The 19,122-nt window shown below is 38.8% G+C and overlaps 1 protein-coding gene across 9 annotated transcripts in view; it reads right to left on the reverse strand.

Annotated features, from left to right (window-relative positions):
• Positions 1-19,122, reverse strand: part of DYM (dymeclin) — a 352,663-nt gene that overhangs the window by 62,210 nt on the left and 271,331 nt on the right. For all 9 annotated transcript variants that reach the window (XM_078435252.2, XM_078435253.2, XM_078435255.2 and 6 more), the window contains one exon: positions 1,666-1,848. In XM_078435252.2, the coding sequence (XP_078291378.1) occupies positions 1,666-1,848 (183 nt within the window). The remainder of the gene's footprint in view (positions 1-1,665; positions 1,849-19,122) is intronic.

Below are 19,122 nucleotides of genomic sequence, written 5' to 3' on the forward strand. Positions count from 1 at the left end.
CAAAAACACTAATTAGAAAAGAAATATGCACCCCTGTGTTCACTGCAGCATTATTAACAACAGTCAAATTATGGCAACAACTCAAGTGTCCATCACAGATGAATGGATAAAGAAGATGTGGAGTATATATACACAATGAAATATTATTCAGCCACAAAAAAGAGTGAAATCTTGCCATTTGCAACGGCATGGATGGATTCAGAGGGTATCATGCTAATGAAATAAGTCACAAAAAGACAAAAACTGTATCGTTTCAGTCATATGTGGAATTTAAGAAACAAAGCAAGTGAAGAAAGGAAAAAAGAGACAAACCAAAAAACAGACTCTTATCTAGAGAAAACAGATGATCGCCAGGGTGGCGGTAGGTGGGGGCATGGGTGAACTGTGTGAAGGGATTAAGAGTACACTTACCATGATGAACACTGAGTAATGTACAGAATTGTTGAATCACTACATTGTACACCTCAAAATAACAGAACACTGTATTTTAGTTATACTGATATTATAAAATAAAAAAATCAAAAAAAGAAATATCCTATTCACAGTTTCCTCAGAAGTGTTTGTTTTCATGCAATATCTTTAGCATTTAATAAGATGATCCTATTATATATGGATGATTTTTTTCTTCTCATTTGCTCTACTACAATAAATAAATTATCAATAGGAAAGGCTGGTTGCTTTCCAGGGTCGAATGCTACCTGCTCATGGTATTTGGTTTGCTTGATAAACTACTGAACATATTTTCTGGCTACTTTCTTTAAGCTTTTCCCTAGTATGTTAAGTTAATTAGTAGGAGGTTAATCTGTGAGAAAAAAAGGAAATAGTTGTGGAACCAAACTGAACTGGAAAACACTAACACAGCAATAGAAATTACAGCAAAAACATTTTTAGAAAGGACAGAAAGGTTATAAACCTGGGAAGAGTGTTTAGACATACTTACCAGAGAAATTCACATAAAAATGATAATGAAATACCACTTCTGATATAAAAAGACAAATATTAAAATAATTATACTACTCAAAGCTGCAAGAAGAGTGTAGTGAGACAAATCCTCTCGTAGATCACTCGTGGAAATAAGATGATTTACAGGTGTTGCTGGATTTACAGGTGTTTCTGCCCAGTGTTTCTGGAGAGTAGTATGGCAGCGTGTGTTGAGTTTTAAAAATAGTGATATCCTCCAAAAATAAAAACTAGTACAATTCCAGTTCTAAGACCATACCAAAAATATAACAATACAGGGGAAATACGATTTATTTATAAACTGTTCATTAATTATGAAATAATATAAAATATGTGAAACACCCAAAATGAGCACAAATGGAATAATGGTTAAATATTCTTTTGGGACATCCGTTATCTTATACGTCACACAGATACTAAAACGTGAGATTTTCAAAGAATTGATGATACCACAGAAAAATGTTGATGATCTAAATGCTAAGTAAATACGGCAGAATATATTCTGTATAAAGTATGATCTCGATTCTATTAAATAGTGTGTGTGTAATGCACACGGAATACAATAATTGTTATGGCAGAACAGACTACAAATCTAGTTTATGTTCAAAGAAGGGATTCTAACTTATGTAGTTTTTTTTTTTATCAAAGTTTGTTCAACTTTTTTAACACTCAAAAAAGAATCGTGGGATCTCCATTTACACTTACCAGATCGATATTTTGCATTATATCCTGAAATGAAGGATGAGTTCGAAACTGTTCAAAGAGATCTCTCTTGTAAAGCAGTGCGTACACCAAGTTTGGATTGTGGTGAAGAGAATTTGTCAGGCAGGAATTGATGATCTCTAACATCATTCGAATCACTTCTTCGATGACATTTAGGTCTTGTGCCTGATAAAGAAAGAAAACACACACAGTGTTCTTCTCGTTAACACAGAATTAATCAGACCAAGAGTAACTGCTTTAAAATTATAATGACATTGAAAAGATAATGCAAAAGAGATCATTTGTCAAGAATCTTTAGATTATTTTTCTGATTATTTTTGTCAAGAATCTTTAGAATCAGGTTGATCACTTACTACAGTATTTGAGTAAAAATCTTTTGAACTCAGATAGTCACAATTAGAAACTGAAATAATAAATCATAGACTCATCAGTCTAGGAGGAAATGTGGTGCTTACTGAGGCCCTTACTTACTAACCTCTTGTTGGTATTCCCATATGGCATCACCGTAAATCATTAGACTTCCACAGTTTAAGGTGGTGGTTGGGTCTTACCAATTCCAAGAAAAGTGCCTCATTCAGAACATGACCTCACTTCTCTACACTGTCATGTCGATCTTTCTGTTTACAGATAAATAGCCTACTGTTTTGTCTCTTTTTCCCCAGTCAATAGTCTTTGGGAATCTAAACATGAAATAGTTACAAGACAGCAAAAACAATCAACAAATCTCTTGGACGAAAGGACAACGGAAAGAGCAAAAATATAGGTAAATACAACACTTTCCTTTTCCTCTTGAGTTTCCTAAATTATGTCTGAAAGTTACAGCAAAAAATTATAACATTGTCTGATGTGGTTCTTGATGTTTATAAGCGAATATCTAAGACAATTATACTATAAACCAGGGAGGGCAAAGGGATGTAAAGACAGAAAAGGTTTCTACTTCTCTCTTGAACTGTTAAATGTCAACAATACTAGATTGTGACAAGTTATGTATGTATACTGTTTAGAGCAAATCTACACAGAGATCCACACAAAAACAGTATATACATACATCAAAATGGAATTCTAAAAAAGTGTTCAAGTATCTACAGGAAGGCAGAAAAATAAGACAGGCATACGAAAAATAGGGAACAAACAGAAAACAGAAAGTAAAATGGCAGACTTAAGCTCTAAAATATCTATCAGTAATGACATTAATTGCAAATTGTGTAAATAATTAAAACTCAAAGTTTTGCAGAGTGGATAAGAACACAAGACTCAACTATATGCCAGCCCCAAGAACTCACTTCAAAATATAGTTAGGTCAAAAGCAAAAGGATGAGAAAAAGATATACCATGCAAATATTAATTGAAAGAAATGATCTGATCTATTAGTGTCAGATAAAGTATACCTCAAAGACGGTATGGCCTGCAAAGTAAAAAATATTCACTATCTGGTCCAGCAGACAAAAAGCTATGCTTATTTGCACACAACTTATCTCCACTTGTACAATGTATACGAAGTATAATGTCCAGCATTCAATCGAAATGTGCAAGACAAAGAAACAAAAACCAAGTAAAAACAACTCACATCCAAGAATCAAAGTAACCAGCATTATCAGACTGACAGAAAGATATTAAGAATATCTAACAAGAAATTTTAAAGAACTATAATTTACAAAATCTATCATGATTGATGGGGAATTTTAGTAGAGCTGAAAACTGTAAGAAAGTGACAAATGTAAATGCTAGAATTTTAAAAAATATAGGGGTCCCTGGGTGGCTCAGTTGGTTGAGTGTCCAACATAACTCATCAGGTTATGATCTCACAGTTCATGAGTTCAAGCCCCACATTGGCTGTCAGCGCAGGGCCCACTTCAGATCCTCTGTCCCCTTCTCTCCCCACCCTGCTCTCTCTCTCTCTCTATATATATATAGGAATATATATATATATATATATATATATATTCATATATTCATATATATATAATATATATTCCTATATATATTTTTTATATATATATAATATATATATTATATAATATATATATATCAGCAGTAAAGAACACCTAGGTGGGTTCAATAGCGGACTTCACAGAGTCTTGAAGAGATAATGGCTGAGCATTAAAATAATGAAAGAATCAAACAATGATCTTCTAAGAAGCTCAGAGAATATCCCCCCACAAATGCACCCAAAACAAAACAAAACAAAACAAAACACACATCCAGATACACCATATTCAACTTTGAAAGCCAAAGACAAAAACACATTAAGTACGAGACACAAGGGTAGGAATTATACGAGGGGGCTTGGAGAAACGACACAAGCTGATCTAAATGGAGGGGCATGGATACAGTGCTAAAGAAGAGTCAAAGAAGAATTCTATAGCTAGCAAAAATATCTTTCAAATGTGAAGGTGAAATAGGGATTTCTTTCACACTAAAATAAGCTGAGATAATGTAGGAGACACCTGTACTGTGAGAAATGTACAACAATTTCTTCGGGCATTAGAATGAGTATAAAACCAGACTGGATGGTAGACCTACACAAGGAAATAAGGACAGTTTTATTTTTTAATCATTCTAGAAGAAAACTGGTCTCAAAAGTAAAATAGGAACAATGTATTATCAGTTTATTGCATATGTAAAATACATCACAACATTCTCTTACTAATGGCCATCCAATCAATTCCTGTCTCCTCGTTTCTACCAGCAATGATACAGTAAGTGTATTGGTAGATCTGCCCTTACGTCTGTCTTCTGTCTGTCCTTGGGGCTTATATCTGTCCTTCCACCTCTCTGGGACAGGTTCCAGGAAAGGGACTGCTGAAAATATTGGATTTGTATCGTGAATAGATGTTGCCAGATTGTTGCTTAAAGAGCAATGACAACACATGTACACTGTCATGTAGGAAGGCTTATGCCTGAGTTTCTCATCCACATATATAATCATCTCATTTAATAGTCACTGTCTGAAAGATTCATCACTTCTGGACAGTTATGTCAAAATTTCCCCAAATAAGAAAGGGTTTATCTATTCCTCCAAGCGATTCACATATTCAGAGTGACTCTAGGTCCATGATTGTCATCTTTAAAAAACCAACAACACATTTTTATCACTATCTACTGTTTCTCTCAATCCATATTGTTTATTTTATGTGCTTTACTGATATTAACGTTGTTGGACCATCTTCATTTTTTTTTTTTTTTAACATTTGCCAGGTATATCTTTAACTTTCAAGCCTTTAATTTTCAAACTGTCTGTGTTACTAGAAACATATATACTTAAAAGCAACTATATAGCTAGGTTTCAGAGTTTGTAAATCAAATCTGTGGGGCGCCTGGGTGGCTCAGTCCGTTGAGCATCTGACTTAGGCTCAGGTCATGATCTCGCGGCTCGTGGATTCAAGCCCTGCGTCGGGCTCTGTGCTGACAGCTCAGAACCTGGAGCCTGCTTTGGATTCTGTGTCTCCCTCCCTCTCTGTCCCTCTCCTGTTCACACATTCTCTCTCTCTCTCTCAAAAATAAATAAACATTAAAAAAAAAATCTGATAGCTTCTGAATTTTCAGTGAGTTTAGTTCACTTACATTTGTTGTCATTGTTGGCACCTTTGCATTTATTCCTTCCATCGTGTTTTGTGACTTTTAAATCAGTTAGCTATTGCCGTGTGACAAACTACTCCACAGCTTAGCAGTGTAGAATAGCAATAATCATTTGGTTTGCTAATGATCTGGGCTGGCCTTGATGGGGACAGCAGGTCTCTGCTCCATGTGGCTTCCCATGGGGATGCCTGACTGTAGGTTAGAGGCTCTCCTGGTATGACAGCTCACACGGCTGGCAGATTGGTGTGGCTTGTGAGAAAAAGGGTGGGAGGTGTAGCTGGGGAGTGGGGGCAGGGTCTTTGATTCTCTGCACATGGTCTCTTCTGGGTGGCAAGAACTTCCTCACAGAATGATGGTTCCAAGAGATCTAATTATCTATTCTCAAACTTTTATTTAATTCTAATTCCCACAGAAAACGATCCTGACCATGGTAATTTACAAGTTATTTGCTACTATGACTGGATTCTGGTGCAGGTACCTACTATGCATGGCAATAAGCAAATGGAATCCTTCCTGCTTCATTTTTAAAAGGCATTGTTGGGCAATAATCACTACTTGTACAAAGATGAAAAATAAGAGTAAGAGTTTCTTTACAATTTCAGAATTGTACAAATCTCAATATTTAAACAGACCTAAATGTTATCTAATCACATCACCATTCGGGTGTCAGAATTTCAAATGGTATTTAGAGAAGATTGCTATTTGATTTTTTTTTTTTTCCATGACGATGAAATGAAATAGCACTTGTAAAGCCCTTAACATAGTGTGTAACACACAGTAAGGACCGCACCATGTGAGTGTTTTTTTAAAAAAAATAATAATGTATTTGAAAGATGAAAAATCATGGTAATTTCAGCCATTATATAAAAAGAAAAAGATAAATGCCTTTCCAAAGTTGATAAATTAATTCAATTACTGTAACTATAAAGAGTTAGAAATCACATTTCTTAGTCTTAAATATAAGCCCTGAATTCCACTTCTATTAATTTATAAAACTGGTCCATTACAGGGCATGTATAGAAAACCTGACTTACGTTTATGGAATTATGTAAGGTTTTTATAAAAATATGTGTCTTCAAAAACCAATCATGTTTCCTGTGTATTGTGTCAAAATCAGCTCTTTCAGGGAAAACCTGATGGCTCACCGGGAGAGCAGCAAAGTATGTGGAGAATGTCATGTCTTTTTCATTCATGGGACTTTGTTTTTAGCACATACAGTTTCCATTCTAGAAACGGATCCCAGATCAGACTTTCTTCTCCAAAAACCCCCCCAGAGTCCCCCCAAAAACAAAAAACCAAAAACACATACTTATTTAGTTGTGCAAAGTCTCAAAAAAGGGACCCCGAAAAATGGTCCCATGTTCAGATGTTTCTGACGGTTTTTGTACATGTTGGTAATGAACACTGAACAGGTTCTGTGCGAAGCTGTGATTTCACATCTAACAAACAGGCAGGCAGTTGTGGGAGGATCTGACCCTGTCAACAGTGCTCAGGGTTGCCTCATTATATAAACTTCCTTTTCCTTTTAAGAGGGAATTTATACAGTTAAATAGTTTCAAATCATTTATTTTTAGTTTCCTTAAGAGAAGCATATGTATCTTGTTTGTATTAGTTTTGGGGGGATTCCAAGAGAGTTGTCTAAATTTCCTGCATTTTCAGCAGAAAATAAAACCTTCAACAAAATTAATGGGACTTTGCCAAAGTGGGGATGAAGGGGGAGGAAATGCACAGGCAACGCTCTTTTTAAAGTTAATGTGCAAATGGCCTTCAAAGCCAATCATTTGGTGATAGACTCTTGTTATCTTTATGTTGTTAATTTACTGGCACACACACTAAAAAGCTTTGTGACCATGTTAGTTCTAGCCAGAACTGGATTCGCCCCCAAATATCAAGCTTCTGATAGCAAGAACTAGCTTTATATTACATGGAAAACCGCAGCTGAAGAATAAATCCTGTGACCAGAGGAGACAATGTGTAACCTTAATAACGCGGGAGTAGGGGAGTGGTGGGGGGAGGCAGAGCAAAGGCACCACCGGCCTCGGCCTCGTGTGGGAATGTAAAACGATGTGGTCTTTTTCTTCATTCTTTGGACAGGGTTTGAACATGGCCCACAAGCCTAAACTAGAAGCCTGGGAAGTCTGTTATTTAAAACATGCTTACTGGTGGCAGGAAGGCAAGATAATGGTGGCTGCTAGGGGACATTGGCTAACTTTACATGTTTTTCCATACCTGGAAAAGAGCCAGAGAACTCGCACAAAAAAGGAATGTTCTGATGGAAATCCAACTAAGTTGCAGCCCCCCACAATCCCATTACCTTAGCAGGCTCCTCACACGGGGCGTAAAGTGGGGTGTGGGGCAGTGCTGTTCTGATTTCCTCAGGCCCTCGTACGGGCAGACAGCAAGCGGACATCCAAGCCTGGAGTTTTTTTGTTCTGTTTTTAAAAATGTATCGTTTTGCCTTAAGAATTAGTGTTCATGGGGTGCCTGGGTGGCTCAGTCGGTTGAGCATCTGACTTCGGCTCAGGTCATGATCTCACGGTTCGGGAGTTCCAGCCCCGCGTCAGGCTCTGTGCTGACAGCTCGGGGCCTGGAGCCTGCTTTGGATTCTGTGTCTCCCTCTCTCTCTGCTCCTCCCCTGCTCACACTCTCTCTCTCAAAAATAAATAAAGATTAAAAAAAAATTTTTTTTTTAAAGAATTAGTGTTCATTTCCACTCTTCTTCAAACTGTATTGGTGTTTTATCATAAAAAGAAAGATTCTGGGGTGCCTGGGTGGCTCAGCTGGTTGAGCGTCAGGCTCTTGATTTCAGCTTGGGTCACAATCCCAGGGTCGTGGGATCAAGATCAAGCCCCACGTGGGGCTCGGCGCCGAGCCTGGAGCCTGCTTGGGATTCTCTCTCCCTCTGTCCCTCCTCCCTCCCTCTCTAAAACAAAACAAAACAAAACAAAACAAAACAAAACAAAACAAAAGAATTTAAAAAGGAATATCCTTTGACATCCTATAAAGTAAAATCTGAGTAAAATAACTCCCTAGTAAGATGTATCTTTTCTTTATAACGGCTTTGATGTTCCACTGTGTGGCTCCCTCATCCCAATCAGAAAGAGAAGAGCCCCGTTCTAGTCTTAGCTCTGCCTACAACGAGCTGTATGACCTTTGTTAAGTCACTTCACCTAGGCTGTAGTTTTTCATCTGCAAAAACAAGTGCTTATAAGATTAAAAAAAAAATCCCTTGCTGGGGCGCCTGGGTGGCTCAGTTGGTTAAGTGTCCGACTTCGGCTCATGGGTCATCTCGCAGTTCATGAGTTTGAGACCCACGTCAGACTCTGTGCTGACAGCTCAGAGTCTGGAGCCTGCTTCGGATTCTGTGTCTCCCTCTCTCTCTCTGTCCCTCCCCCACTCGTGTTCATTCGCGCTCTGTCTCTGTCTCTCTCAAAAATAAATAAACATTAAAAAATTTTTTTAAAAATCCCTTGCTACTTGGGAGTCTTCGCTTCCATAGAGAATGCAGAAAACACTGAATTTAGAAAGCAAATTTTATTAGAGTAACCAAACACATAATTAATGTAGAAAAATCTTTAGGATGACCTCAAACTTCAGTAAAATTCAGAATTTACGTCAGATTACCCCAGCACCTTGAATAGAGCCACTGTTAGTTTAGAAGGGAAAACCACTCAACAACCTTTGAGAGTAAAAATGTGTAAGTCTGAGTTTGAAAATAATCATTCTCTAAACCCTGTGGCTTTTATCATGCATTAAATGTCAAGGTTTATTATCTTTGATATTGTTAATGCACAAAAGGGAAATCATTCCTTTATTTTTTACTTAAAAAAATTTTTTTTAACTTTCTTTATTCCTGAGAGAGAAAGAGAGAGAGAGAGAGAGAGAGAGCGAGCATGAGTGGAGGAGGACTAGAGAGAGGCAGACACAGAATCCAAAGCAGGCTCCAGGTTCTGAGCTGTCAGCACAGAGCCCGACGTGGGGCTTGAACTCGTGACCTGAGCCGAAGTTGGACGCTTAACCAATTGAGCCACCCAGGTGGCCCTAGGGGAATCATTTCTAAACGTGGGTGCCCTTTTTTCATTCTTTCTCCCTAAGAAGAGTCAGTGGTGCTAAGAATCACATATAGGAGAGTTACAGCCCAGTTAAAAAAAAAAAAAAATGGAAAAAGGAAGACCAGAAGTAGCTGCCACTCAGTGGAGAGAGGCTCTAGACTGGGTTCTAGCCCCAGTTTTGCCATAGACGGGACAAGTTACCATCCGGGCCTCGGCTCCTTCAAATGTGAAATAAGTGGGCACTCTGGGGCAAGGCAGGGAAGCACGATAAGGGACCCACACTGGCTTGTGCTTAGGATGTGTGAAGATCACCTCTCTCACTCTACCAGTGAGAAAAAGCCAGATAATTTAGTAAATCCTAAGTCTTCTTGAGGCCATCAGAGAGTAATTTTGGAAGTCCATCAAGTGACATGAACTCCCCAGAGGGACAAGCCCCTCTAAAGAGAGAAGGAGCACACACACCCTCTTGTTTTTGGCAAGCACAGGGGGAAGACATGGTCTCCACACAAGCTGGTAGAAAGAAATCAGACACTATTTCAATACGTTCTTAAAGGCTAAGTGTGGTCTAATGTGTCAGTCTGGAAAGCTGGAGCCCCAGATACAGTGGAGTCTGCACTCACTTGAAAGCTCTTTTCTCCCAGCCGTCACCAGGTGCTCAGGAGAAAGGCTGGGTGTGGAGAAGGAGACGGAAAAGAACCCTCTATCTGACCCCGCTTTCCACACCCTCCTCTCATGCTAAGCAAAAGCTTGAAGCTACTGGGGCAGCAAACTCTACTGGCCCAGAACACACGGAAATTTCCACTGTTTCTGGGGGAGAAGTAGAAATATAACCCATCTGCCTCTGAATGAGAAGCAGGAAACTCATCTCCAGGACCTAGGCAGGGATCGGTTTCTGCTGGTGGGTGAACCAAACAAAAACCCTCTAACAGTGGGGATTAGGGTAGGAAACCATATGGGGTGCAGAATCCTATACCTGAATCTCATGCTACCACTGGAATGGGGCGGGGAACTGTCGCTTAAGGCCAACCGCAGACACAGAGCTGACAAGATGAGGAGGGACAGAGGCGTCGAGAAAGCCCCACCTCTAAGACCCAGGCACGCACACAGGCTCCCCAAGGAAGAGTCTGGGCCAGGACAACAGAAACAGCCCTTCTCTGACTCGGCCGCAGGGATTGCTGAGAGCAACACGGAACAGAACCCAGGCCCGCCCTTCAGGCACAGGCAACAGCTACTGGGGAATGCCAGGCTGGCAAGCACTGAAGACGAAAGCTAAACGCAGCTCCAGTCCCAACCAGAATGAGTCAACTCCCACATCAGCAGAGGTGTGTCCGTTTTTAGGTGCGCTTTTTACTCCAGACTCCACTCTCCTATACACAGTGTCTGGCACTGAATAGAAAACTAAGGCACATAAATCATATGGCTCGTGAGTCACATAGAGTATATGACGCGGTAGGTGCTGGGGACAGAGTAGTGAAACGCACATGCCCGCACCTTCCCACAGGTAATCATTTAGAGGAGACACCCACTGGGAGGTACAGGGTGCCATGGGAACACTTGAGGGTCTTGGGGAGAAAGGGGAGAGGCAGTACAACAGAGTAGTCAGGACATAAGCTCTGGAGATACACCTGGATGTGAACCCCAGCTTTAGCATTTACTAGCTATGTGTCCTATGAACCTCACTCAGCCTTCTCATCTCAAAAATTAGAACATTATCTATTTCATAGGATATGATTAAACAATATATTTTAAAACATTTGCTGTCTTGCCTGGTGCTCATTACATGGTAGGTCCCATGACTACTTATTACGAGCAGGCAGAGACCTGTCTAAGTTGGCGGGGAGGTCAAAGGCAGAAAAGTGCATGCACAGAAAGCCTGACAGCGACATGGACCATGCTACGGGGAGGAAATCCAGTTTGGCTAGAACGTCAAATGTGAGAGAGGGTGACAAGAGGTGGAACCAGATCAAACGGGTCTCCCTGGCCAAGTCAGACGACTTCAGGACTTCCCCTAGTGTAAAGAGGAACTCTGGGGGCCCTCCTACTTCTGAAACACCCCAAAAGAAGAAAAACCCACTTCTGGCTACAAAGCGGCCCTGGAGACGGGTAGGCGAGACAATTCTGGAGAGGTCCAGAGAGCGCATTTTGAAAAGCTACAGAGGCGCACATTCGGGTGTTATGGCTTGCTACCCACAGTGCAAAGGGCATGAGAAACGGGAAAGAGAGCAGAAACCGAAACTCAAGGATGAACTTTGGAACTACCATCCAAAATTTTGAAAAAGAACACCGAGCTGACATTTTCTAATGAACAATATGTAGTGCAATGCTATACTAGGTAATATGTTAGATAGGACACCATACACAGAAAGATAAGACAGTGGAAGAGAAAGAACCCAGAAACACATACAAGTATATGTGGGAATTCAGTAAATTATACAGACTGGACTTTATACCAGAGGAGATAAATAATCAAATCAATGCTACTGGGCTGAGTAATAATTAAATATAAAAAAATGTAAAGGCTAGATCTCTAATTAATTCCTTCAACAAAAAGAATTCTAGAAGATTAAAAAGTCAAAAATAAAGTTTAAAGGTTTAGAAAAAAAATACAGGTAAATATTTTTATAATCTTGACCCAGGGATGGGGTAAAGAGAGGCTGGGAGGCTTTTTGACATTTTAGAAAAGAATCCAGAGTCTCTGAGGGAAAAAACACATAGTTTTGGATACATGAAAAATGTAAATCTTTTGAAATGAGAAAAGGAGCCTTAAAAATGGAGAAAAGACTAATAGCAACTAAGAAAAATATTAGCAACATATTCATAAAAAGCAAAAACACATGAAGAAATTTTACAGATCAGTAAGAAAAACAAATAGCCAATGGCTAAATGCTAATCAGTAATGGATGCAACCAAAGTTGTTCTTAACAGAAAAATGCACGGCCTCCCAGTCACTCAGAAGTGAACAAGTAAAATTGAGAAAGTAAACAAAGTATGTCCAAAGAAAGCAGGATAGAAGAAAGGACCAAAAAAAAAAAAAAAAAAAACCAAAAAACCTAAAGAAATAAATTAGAAAATGCAGTAAAACCACAAGAGAGAGGTAAATAAATACATTGGTTTACCTTAAAAGCAAACGAAAAGCAGACAACATGTTAATGAGGAACAAAAGGAAAATTTATATATAAAACATTAGGGAAAGGAAAAGGAACAGAACTATGGATTTGGAAAACATTCCAATGAAGATTCTCTGTATCATTCTCTAAAAAAATTGACAATCTGTGGTAAAAGTGGAAAACACGAATGATATACTCTATTAGTGAGGCCGCAGGAAAACAGTAACTCTCAAAAGAGGTCAGTGGGAATGCAAAGTGGTACAGTCTCAGTGGAGGAACATTTGGCAATATATAAAAAAATTACACGTGCACATGAGCCCTGACTCAGGAATCCCACCTTTAGGAGGTGAATACGAAGGCATGTTTGCCTGATTATGAAACACCATATGCACGAGGTTAGTCATTATGGCATTTGTAAATAACGAAAGAAAACAAAGTGTCCATCCAGCAGCTATGGTATCTCCACATAGCCTAATACTACGCAGTTGGGACAAGCAAAGATGTGTCTACACTAACATGGAGTGACCTCTGGGCTATACCGTGAATACAGCGAGTTGTACAACAAACGCACCGTGTGTTATCTTTTGGGTAAGAAAGGACCTGGGGAAGACTGGGTCTGTGTGCATGCAAAAAGAAACTGGAAGGATAAAAAAATAAAAAATAAAAAATAATAAATAAATAAATAAATAAATAAATAAATAAATAAATAAATTAAATAAAATAGTTACCTACAAAGGAAGGGAGGGAACAAGGAAGAGGGAACAGGAACCAAAGCAAGAGCTTTCTGCGTATATCCTGTTACACAGTTTTGACTTTGGCAACAAATGTTTTACATATTCCAAAATAAAATCAAATTGAGAATTAAAAAGAATTCTCTAAAACTTGACAATATGGGGTGCCTGGGTGGCTCAGTTGGTTAAGTGTCCAACTCTTCATTTCGGCTCAGGTCACGATCTCAGGGTCCTGGGATCGAGCCCTGCATCGCGCTCTGTGCTGTCGGCATGAAGCCTGCTTGGAATTCTCTCTCTCTCCTCTCTTTCTACCCTTCCCCTACTTGTGTGGGTGTGCGCTCTCTCTCTCAAAATAAATAAACTTAAAAAAAAAAACTTGACAATAAACTGTAACAATTTATCAGAACTGTAACATGATGATACTGACAAAAGTTCTTACCTCGAGTATCTTTGAAATCCTATTGACTGTACATAAATATTTTCCTAGCAGAATACTAAGTAGACTGTACTCTAAAAACAGAAATGAAATCTCAAACTTAGTTCAATAGTCTAATGTTTAGTAGTCACACTGGTGACACTGTTTTGAAGCTACAGATTACTTAATTCAAGTAAATAGGTTAAGGTTTTTAAGAATCAAGGTTTTCAGAATAAGAGAGGAATTCAAAACATAAAACCAAATAAAAAAGGAAAGCTAAAAAAACTTGTAATGCTGAATGTGAATTTGAAATCATAAACATGATTTTTTGTTGTTGTTCGAAAAATATGCATTTTCTAATACAGTCCACTGCAAAGGTCTAGTAATGACAACCAAACAGCAATGAGAGCACCAGCTGTTAGATGATGTTCTCTAAACACCATTCAGGACCAAAAACCAAACAAACAAAACAACCCAAGCCTCCTTGAAAGGATGACCGGTACCAGGCCTGTGCCTGAACACACAGAGTATTACTTGAGACACCTGCACTAGACAGATATCCAGGAGGCTTGTCATGGCCAGTGGATTGCGTTAAAAGGACACAGAAGTCAACGTGATGTGATATCCAGTGACCAAAGACGAAACTTCGAAGAGCTAAACTTCACATATAATGAGATTTCTGGCAGGTGATCCGATGTTTCAGACCAACTCTCCCACCTGAGAACAGCTATAAAAGCTACACATGTACATATGTGTGTGTATACACATATGCACGTACATATACCATATAATGGCCTCAGAAAGCCATCAAGGTAGTGCAAAATTGTAGATGCAAGATTTGGGAAAACAGAAAGATCTAGAGAGGTAAGTCTGGCATTTAGGACCACTTTTTCCTTAAAGATGTTTGCTCAAGTACAGCTGAGGGCCTCAGAAGCCGAGTTGGTGGGGAAGCTTAGCAAAAGGTTTGACTGGCTCACAGTAGTTACAGGTGGAAAGGGTAAATATTGGAATTTAGGATCTGTCGAAGAAGAGGGACCCAGGTAATTCCTTCAGGCTTTTATCTGGAAGTCTAAGAGCTATACCTGAATTGTACAAGTGAAAAACAAACAGACCATCCCTCAGAAAGACTCAAGTCTAGCTTTGAAGCATCTCAATCAGATCGGATGAAGTCAATCTGGGTGTAATAGCATTCCTAGCCTCACCAGTTGCCATAAGCAAAAATCCTCTCTGGAAGGAGATAACATCATCAAGGGCCTCAAATTATCTCCACCATTTTTCATATAAAATGTCTGGCACTCAATAAAACCAGGTGCAGTAAAACCAGGTCCCTAACTGAAAGACAAGAGGAACAAGACAGTAGAAACAGGTCCACAGGAAAACCTCAAATGCATGCTTTAAAATGATTATGCCTAACAAATCTGAGGATGAGACAGAATTTGGGGAAAGAACTGTAAGCTACAAAAAAGAACTACATGAAAAATCTAGATATTAAAAATGCGTTAATAACTCATGAAGAACTTAATGGATGGCTTAAATAGCAAGTGAGACACAACTGCAGAGAAAATTAGTGAAGCAGAAAATAGTTGAGCCTGGGTGGCTCAGTCAGTTAAGGGTCTAACATCGGCTCGGGTCATGATATCATGGTTCGTGGGTTCGAGCCCCGTGTCGGGCTCTGTGCTGCCAGCTCAGACAGCCTGGAGCCTGCCTCAGAATCTGGGTCTCCCTCTCTCTCTCTGTTCCTTCCCCACTTGCACTCTGTCTCTCTCTCTCTCTCTCTCTCTCTCTCTCTCAAAAATAAAGATTAAAAAAAGGAAAGAAAACAGCTGATAAGAAAAGATCCAGAATAAAGAGCAAGGAACTGAATCAGTATTTTAGAGATAGATATTAGTTGAGAAATACATCAAGCAACAAATTTAAGAAACGTTATGAATTCTAAACAGGATAAATCTGACAAAAACTGATCTTAGTACATAACAGTAAAACTACTGAAAACCAAAGACAAAGAGAGTAATCTTCAAAGCAACCAAAGAGGGACAATCTATGATAATCCTTCTATCAACTTATGTTTTGCACACTTTTCTGTATGTGTGCAATACTTCGCTAATAAGTTTTTTTTAAAAGAATGCAATGAATTCAAACATATTCAACATATAAAACTCCGTGAGTTTAATAATGTAACCCTTCAAAAAATGAGAGCAAAATCTCTCACCTCCCAAACCCACCAATTCATTGGACAACATTGTCAGTATACAGGCCACTAGCTTCTTACTTTGAAAACTTGAGATTAAAAGGGAATAATTAAGCCTTTCCTTTATGAATTGCATTTCAACTAACCTTGTCTGATAAAGAATCGTTCTTTCTAGAAAAACTACAGCTAATGAACGTAGAAAGAAAAATAAATTTTGAAAACAAAAGTGCTGTATTCTTAACTAATCGACTCATTTGGGCAACAATCACCAATGTGAAGAGAATAACATGAAAAGAGTAAAAGACCTATCAGAGATACACTGTTGAAAAGGGGGGCTGTACTTATGTAGTTTTATGAATAGCTCCTTGATTCTATCTTCAGGGAATATGTAATTCCTATGCCCTTTAAGCTTTTATTTTATTCATTTTTTTAAAAGGTTTTAATCTTTAAGTAATCTCTACACCCAACGTGGGGCTCGAACTCCCAGCCCCAAGATCAAGAGTCAGAAGCTCTACTGGCTGAGCCAGCCAGGCGCCGCACTGTTTAAGCTTTTAAGGTCAGAAAAAAAGATAGTTTCTCATTTTTCCTTAAATGAGGGTAGCGTAACTGATTTCAAAATATGGTAAAGTTAGCTCAAAAGTGAAAACAAAAGCCGGTGTCATTAAAAGACTCAAAACATATACATATCAAAGTCAACATTACTAAAAAATTCTATAACCCAAGTAGTTTCAGGAATTCTAGAATAGTGCAATACTAAGAGATCACAGTAAATATTCAAAGGAGAAAAAAGTTATGGTCATCCTAGCGGATTTTTTAAAGGAACTTGAGAAGAGTCCATTTAAAAAGTTGTTTGGTAAAGAAACAGAAAGAGCCTTCATTTGAAAAAAAATGCACCATGGACACAAACACGTAATTCACAAAAGATAAAAACATTAAGATATGTTCACTTTTGCCAGTTTAAAAATACCCAGTAAAATTATAAGGCTCTACCTTTTTTTTTGACCTATTGATACAGATAACAAATCTAAGTCCCAGTGTGGTCAAGAAGAAACGAAATGGGCCTTCTCAGCAGAGTCCAGATGGAAGCATGATCTAACACAACTCTTCCCAGGTGCCAACTTATCAATATTTACTAAGAAAGCCTTTAAAAGTGCCCAGACGTTTTTGTGCCTGCAATTCTAATGTTAGAAATTTATTCTAAGGAAATAAGACTGTGCTCAAGGATTTTGCCTTGTGGATGTTTACGATATAATAATGAAAAATTCTCATCATCCCTCAATTAGTTTTCTATTGCTGCCACAGCAAACTATCACAAGTTGTGCAGCTTAAAACAATGCAAACGTATTATTTCACAGTTCTGAAGACATTCGGGTGGGTTTGGCTGGTTCCTCTGCCCTGGGTCTCACGAGGCCAAATTCAAGGCGTCAGCTGGGCGAGGCTCTTATCTGGAGGCGCTGGGGGAGAATCTGTTTCCAAGTTCACTCAGGTTGTTGGCAGAATTCAGTTCCTCCTGGCTGCAGGGCTGAGTTTCCTATTTTCTTGCTGGCTGTCAGCTGGAAGTCTCTGTTAGCAGCTTTATGCGCCTGCATCGCCCGGTTTCTTCTATCTTCGAACCAGCAACCGCGTGTCAAATCCCTCTCAGCTTTGAATCTCTCCAGCCTCCCCTTTGGGCCTATCTCTTCTACTTGAGCTGGAGAAAGTTCTCTGCTTTTAAGGGCTCGTATGCTTTGATTGGGTCCACCTGAAGAAGCCACACTAATCTCCCTATCTTAAAGTCCATAGCCTTACTTACATCTGCTAAGTCCCTTTGGCTGTGTAACTTAATGTATCCACAGGTTCTGGGGATTAGGACCTGGACACTTTTCAGAGGTCATTACCACAATTACTCGAGGGTCATTACACCTACCGCAGTCCTAAATGTCCAACAGCAGATGATTAGTTAAATAAATTATAGTACATCAGGACAATGGAATACCATGTAGTTATTCAAATGATAGGTACTGGGCAACTGAGAATGGACTGATAGAAGGACAGGGGTAAGTAGGTAGGTAATAGAGCAAGTTCAGTAAAATGTTAACTGTAGAATTTAGGTGGTAGGTTTATGGCTATTCACTATAAAAATTTCTCAACTTTTTTTGGACATTTGAAAATTTTCATAATAAGATGTTGGGGAAAAAACAATTAGCCCAATGGTCTTCTAAGCCCTACTTCAACGATCTTCAAACTGCATTGGGTGAAAATCTAGGTGTCTAGGAGACTTCTAGCAAAGCAGCAGCAAATAAGCTTCTGCATAAGGTTTACAAGGAGACTAAGTCTCAAACAGCATTAAATATCACTCCACTTGATTCTTCAGATAATTAGCAAGTTAAAATAGAAAAACAATAATACAGGATGCATTTTTTGAATTGTTAATTTGAAAACCAAATTATATCTCATGCTTGAGGCATTTTTATTTTCAAAAAGGAAGTTCCCCCTAAAATAATTAACACATAAAACAAATACTGTCTCGATTCAATTATTTCTCAATGGGCATAAACAAACCTACCCCCACAGTTCAACAAAATTTGACAAAACAGGTTCTCAGTTGTGACAGACAAACAAAATACCAAATAACCACAGAAGACAATGATTTTGCGAACAGTAACTGAGGGCCAACATCATGACCTGTAGCATTGTCTAAAGCACAGAGAACAGGTACTGAGGATATAAAATAAGATGCGGTCCTTGACCTTTATTTCACCTTGGGAGTTATAAAATCCCGTCTAGCTGTGTAAGGCAGAAATTTCTCAAAAACGCTTCTTTCAACATACGTATGCAACCTTACAGAAAAACCTAACTTCGTGTTTTCACTTGGAAATAGTACTGCAAATATAATTGAGGGATCCTGGACCTCAATCTAGACACCAAAAGCTGTTTTCATGGACTCAAATCAGAAGCAATTACTCGGCATCTTGAAGACTTCCCAGTTTTATGGCAATGTGGCCAGAGCGGCAAAAGAGGAATACTGTCACAGGAGTTAACAGCCCCGGCTCTGGGGTCACCCTGACTGGCCTTTGAATCCCTGTTCTCCAATTTACCGCTCATGTGACTTTGGGCAAGATTCTAAACCTGGATTTCTTTATCAGCAGAACTGTTACAGTGGAGTGGAAACAAGAAAATGAATAAAAACACCTGCCCCAATGCCTAACATGCAGCAGTTCAAAACTTGTTGTTCTTACTAGTAAAAGCAACAGTACTAATGAAAGTTTCTTAGTAGAGACAGAGGTATTTCAGAGGGAAGTGAACTCTATCAGGCACTAAGACAAACAACTGTAATGTTTCTGACTTACACTTTCATGTCTATTTAAAGAGAAAGGCCTCCAGGATG

Source organism: Panthera onca, chromosome D3 (assembly GCF_046562875.1).
Source record: "Panthera onca isolate mPanOnc1 chromosome D3, mPanOnc1 haplotype 2, whole genome shotgun sequence".
Lineage (NCBI taxonomy): Eukaryota > Metazoa > Chordata > Mammalia > Carnivora > Felidae > Panthera > Panthera onca.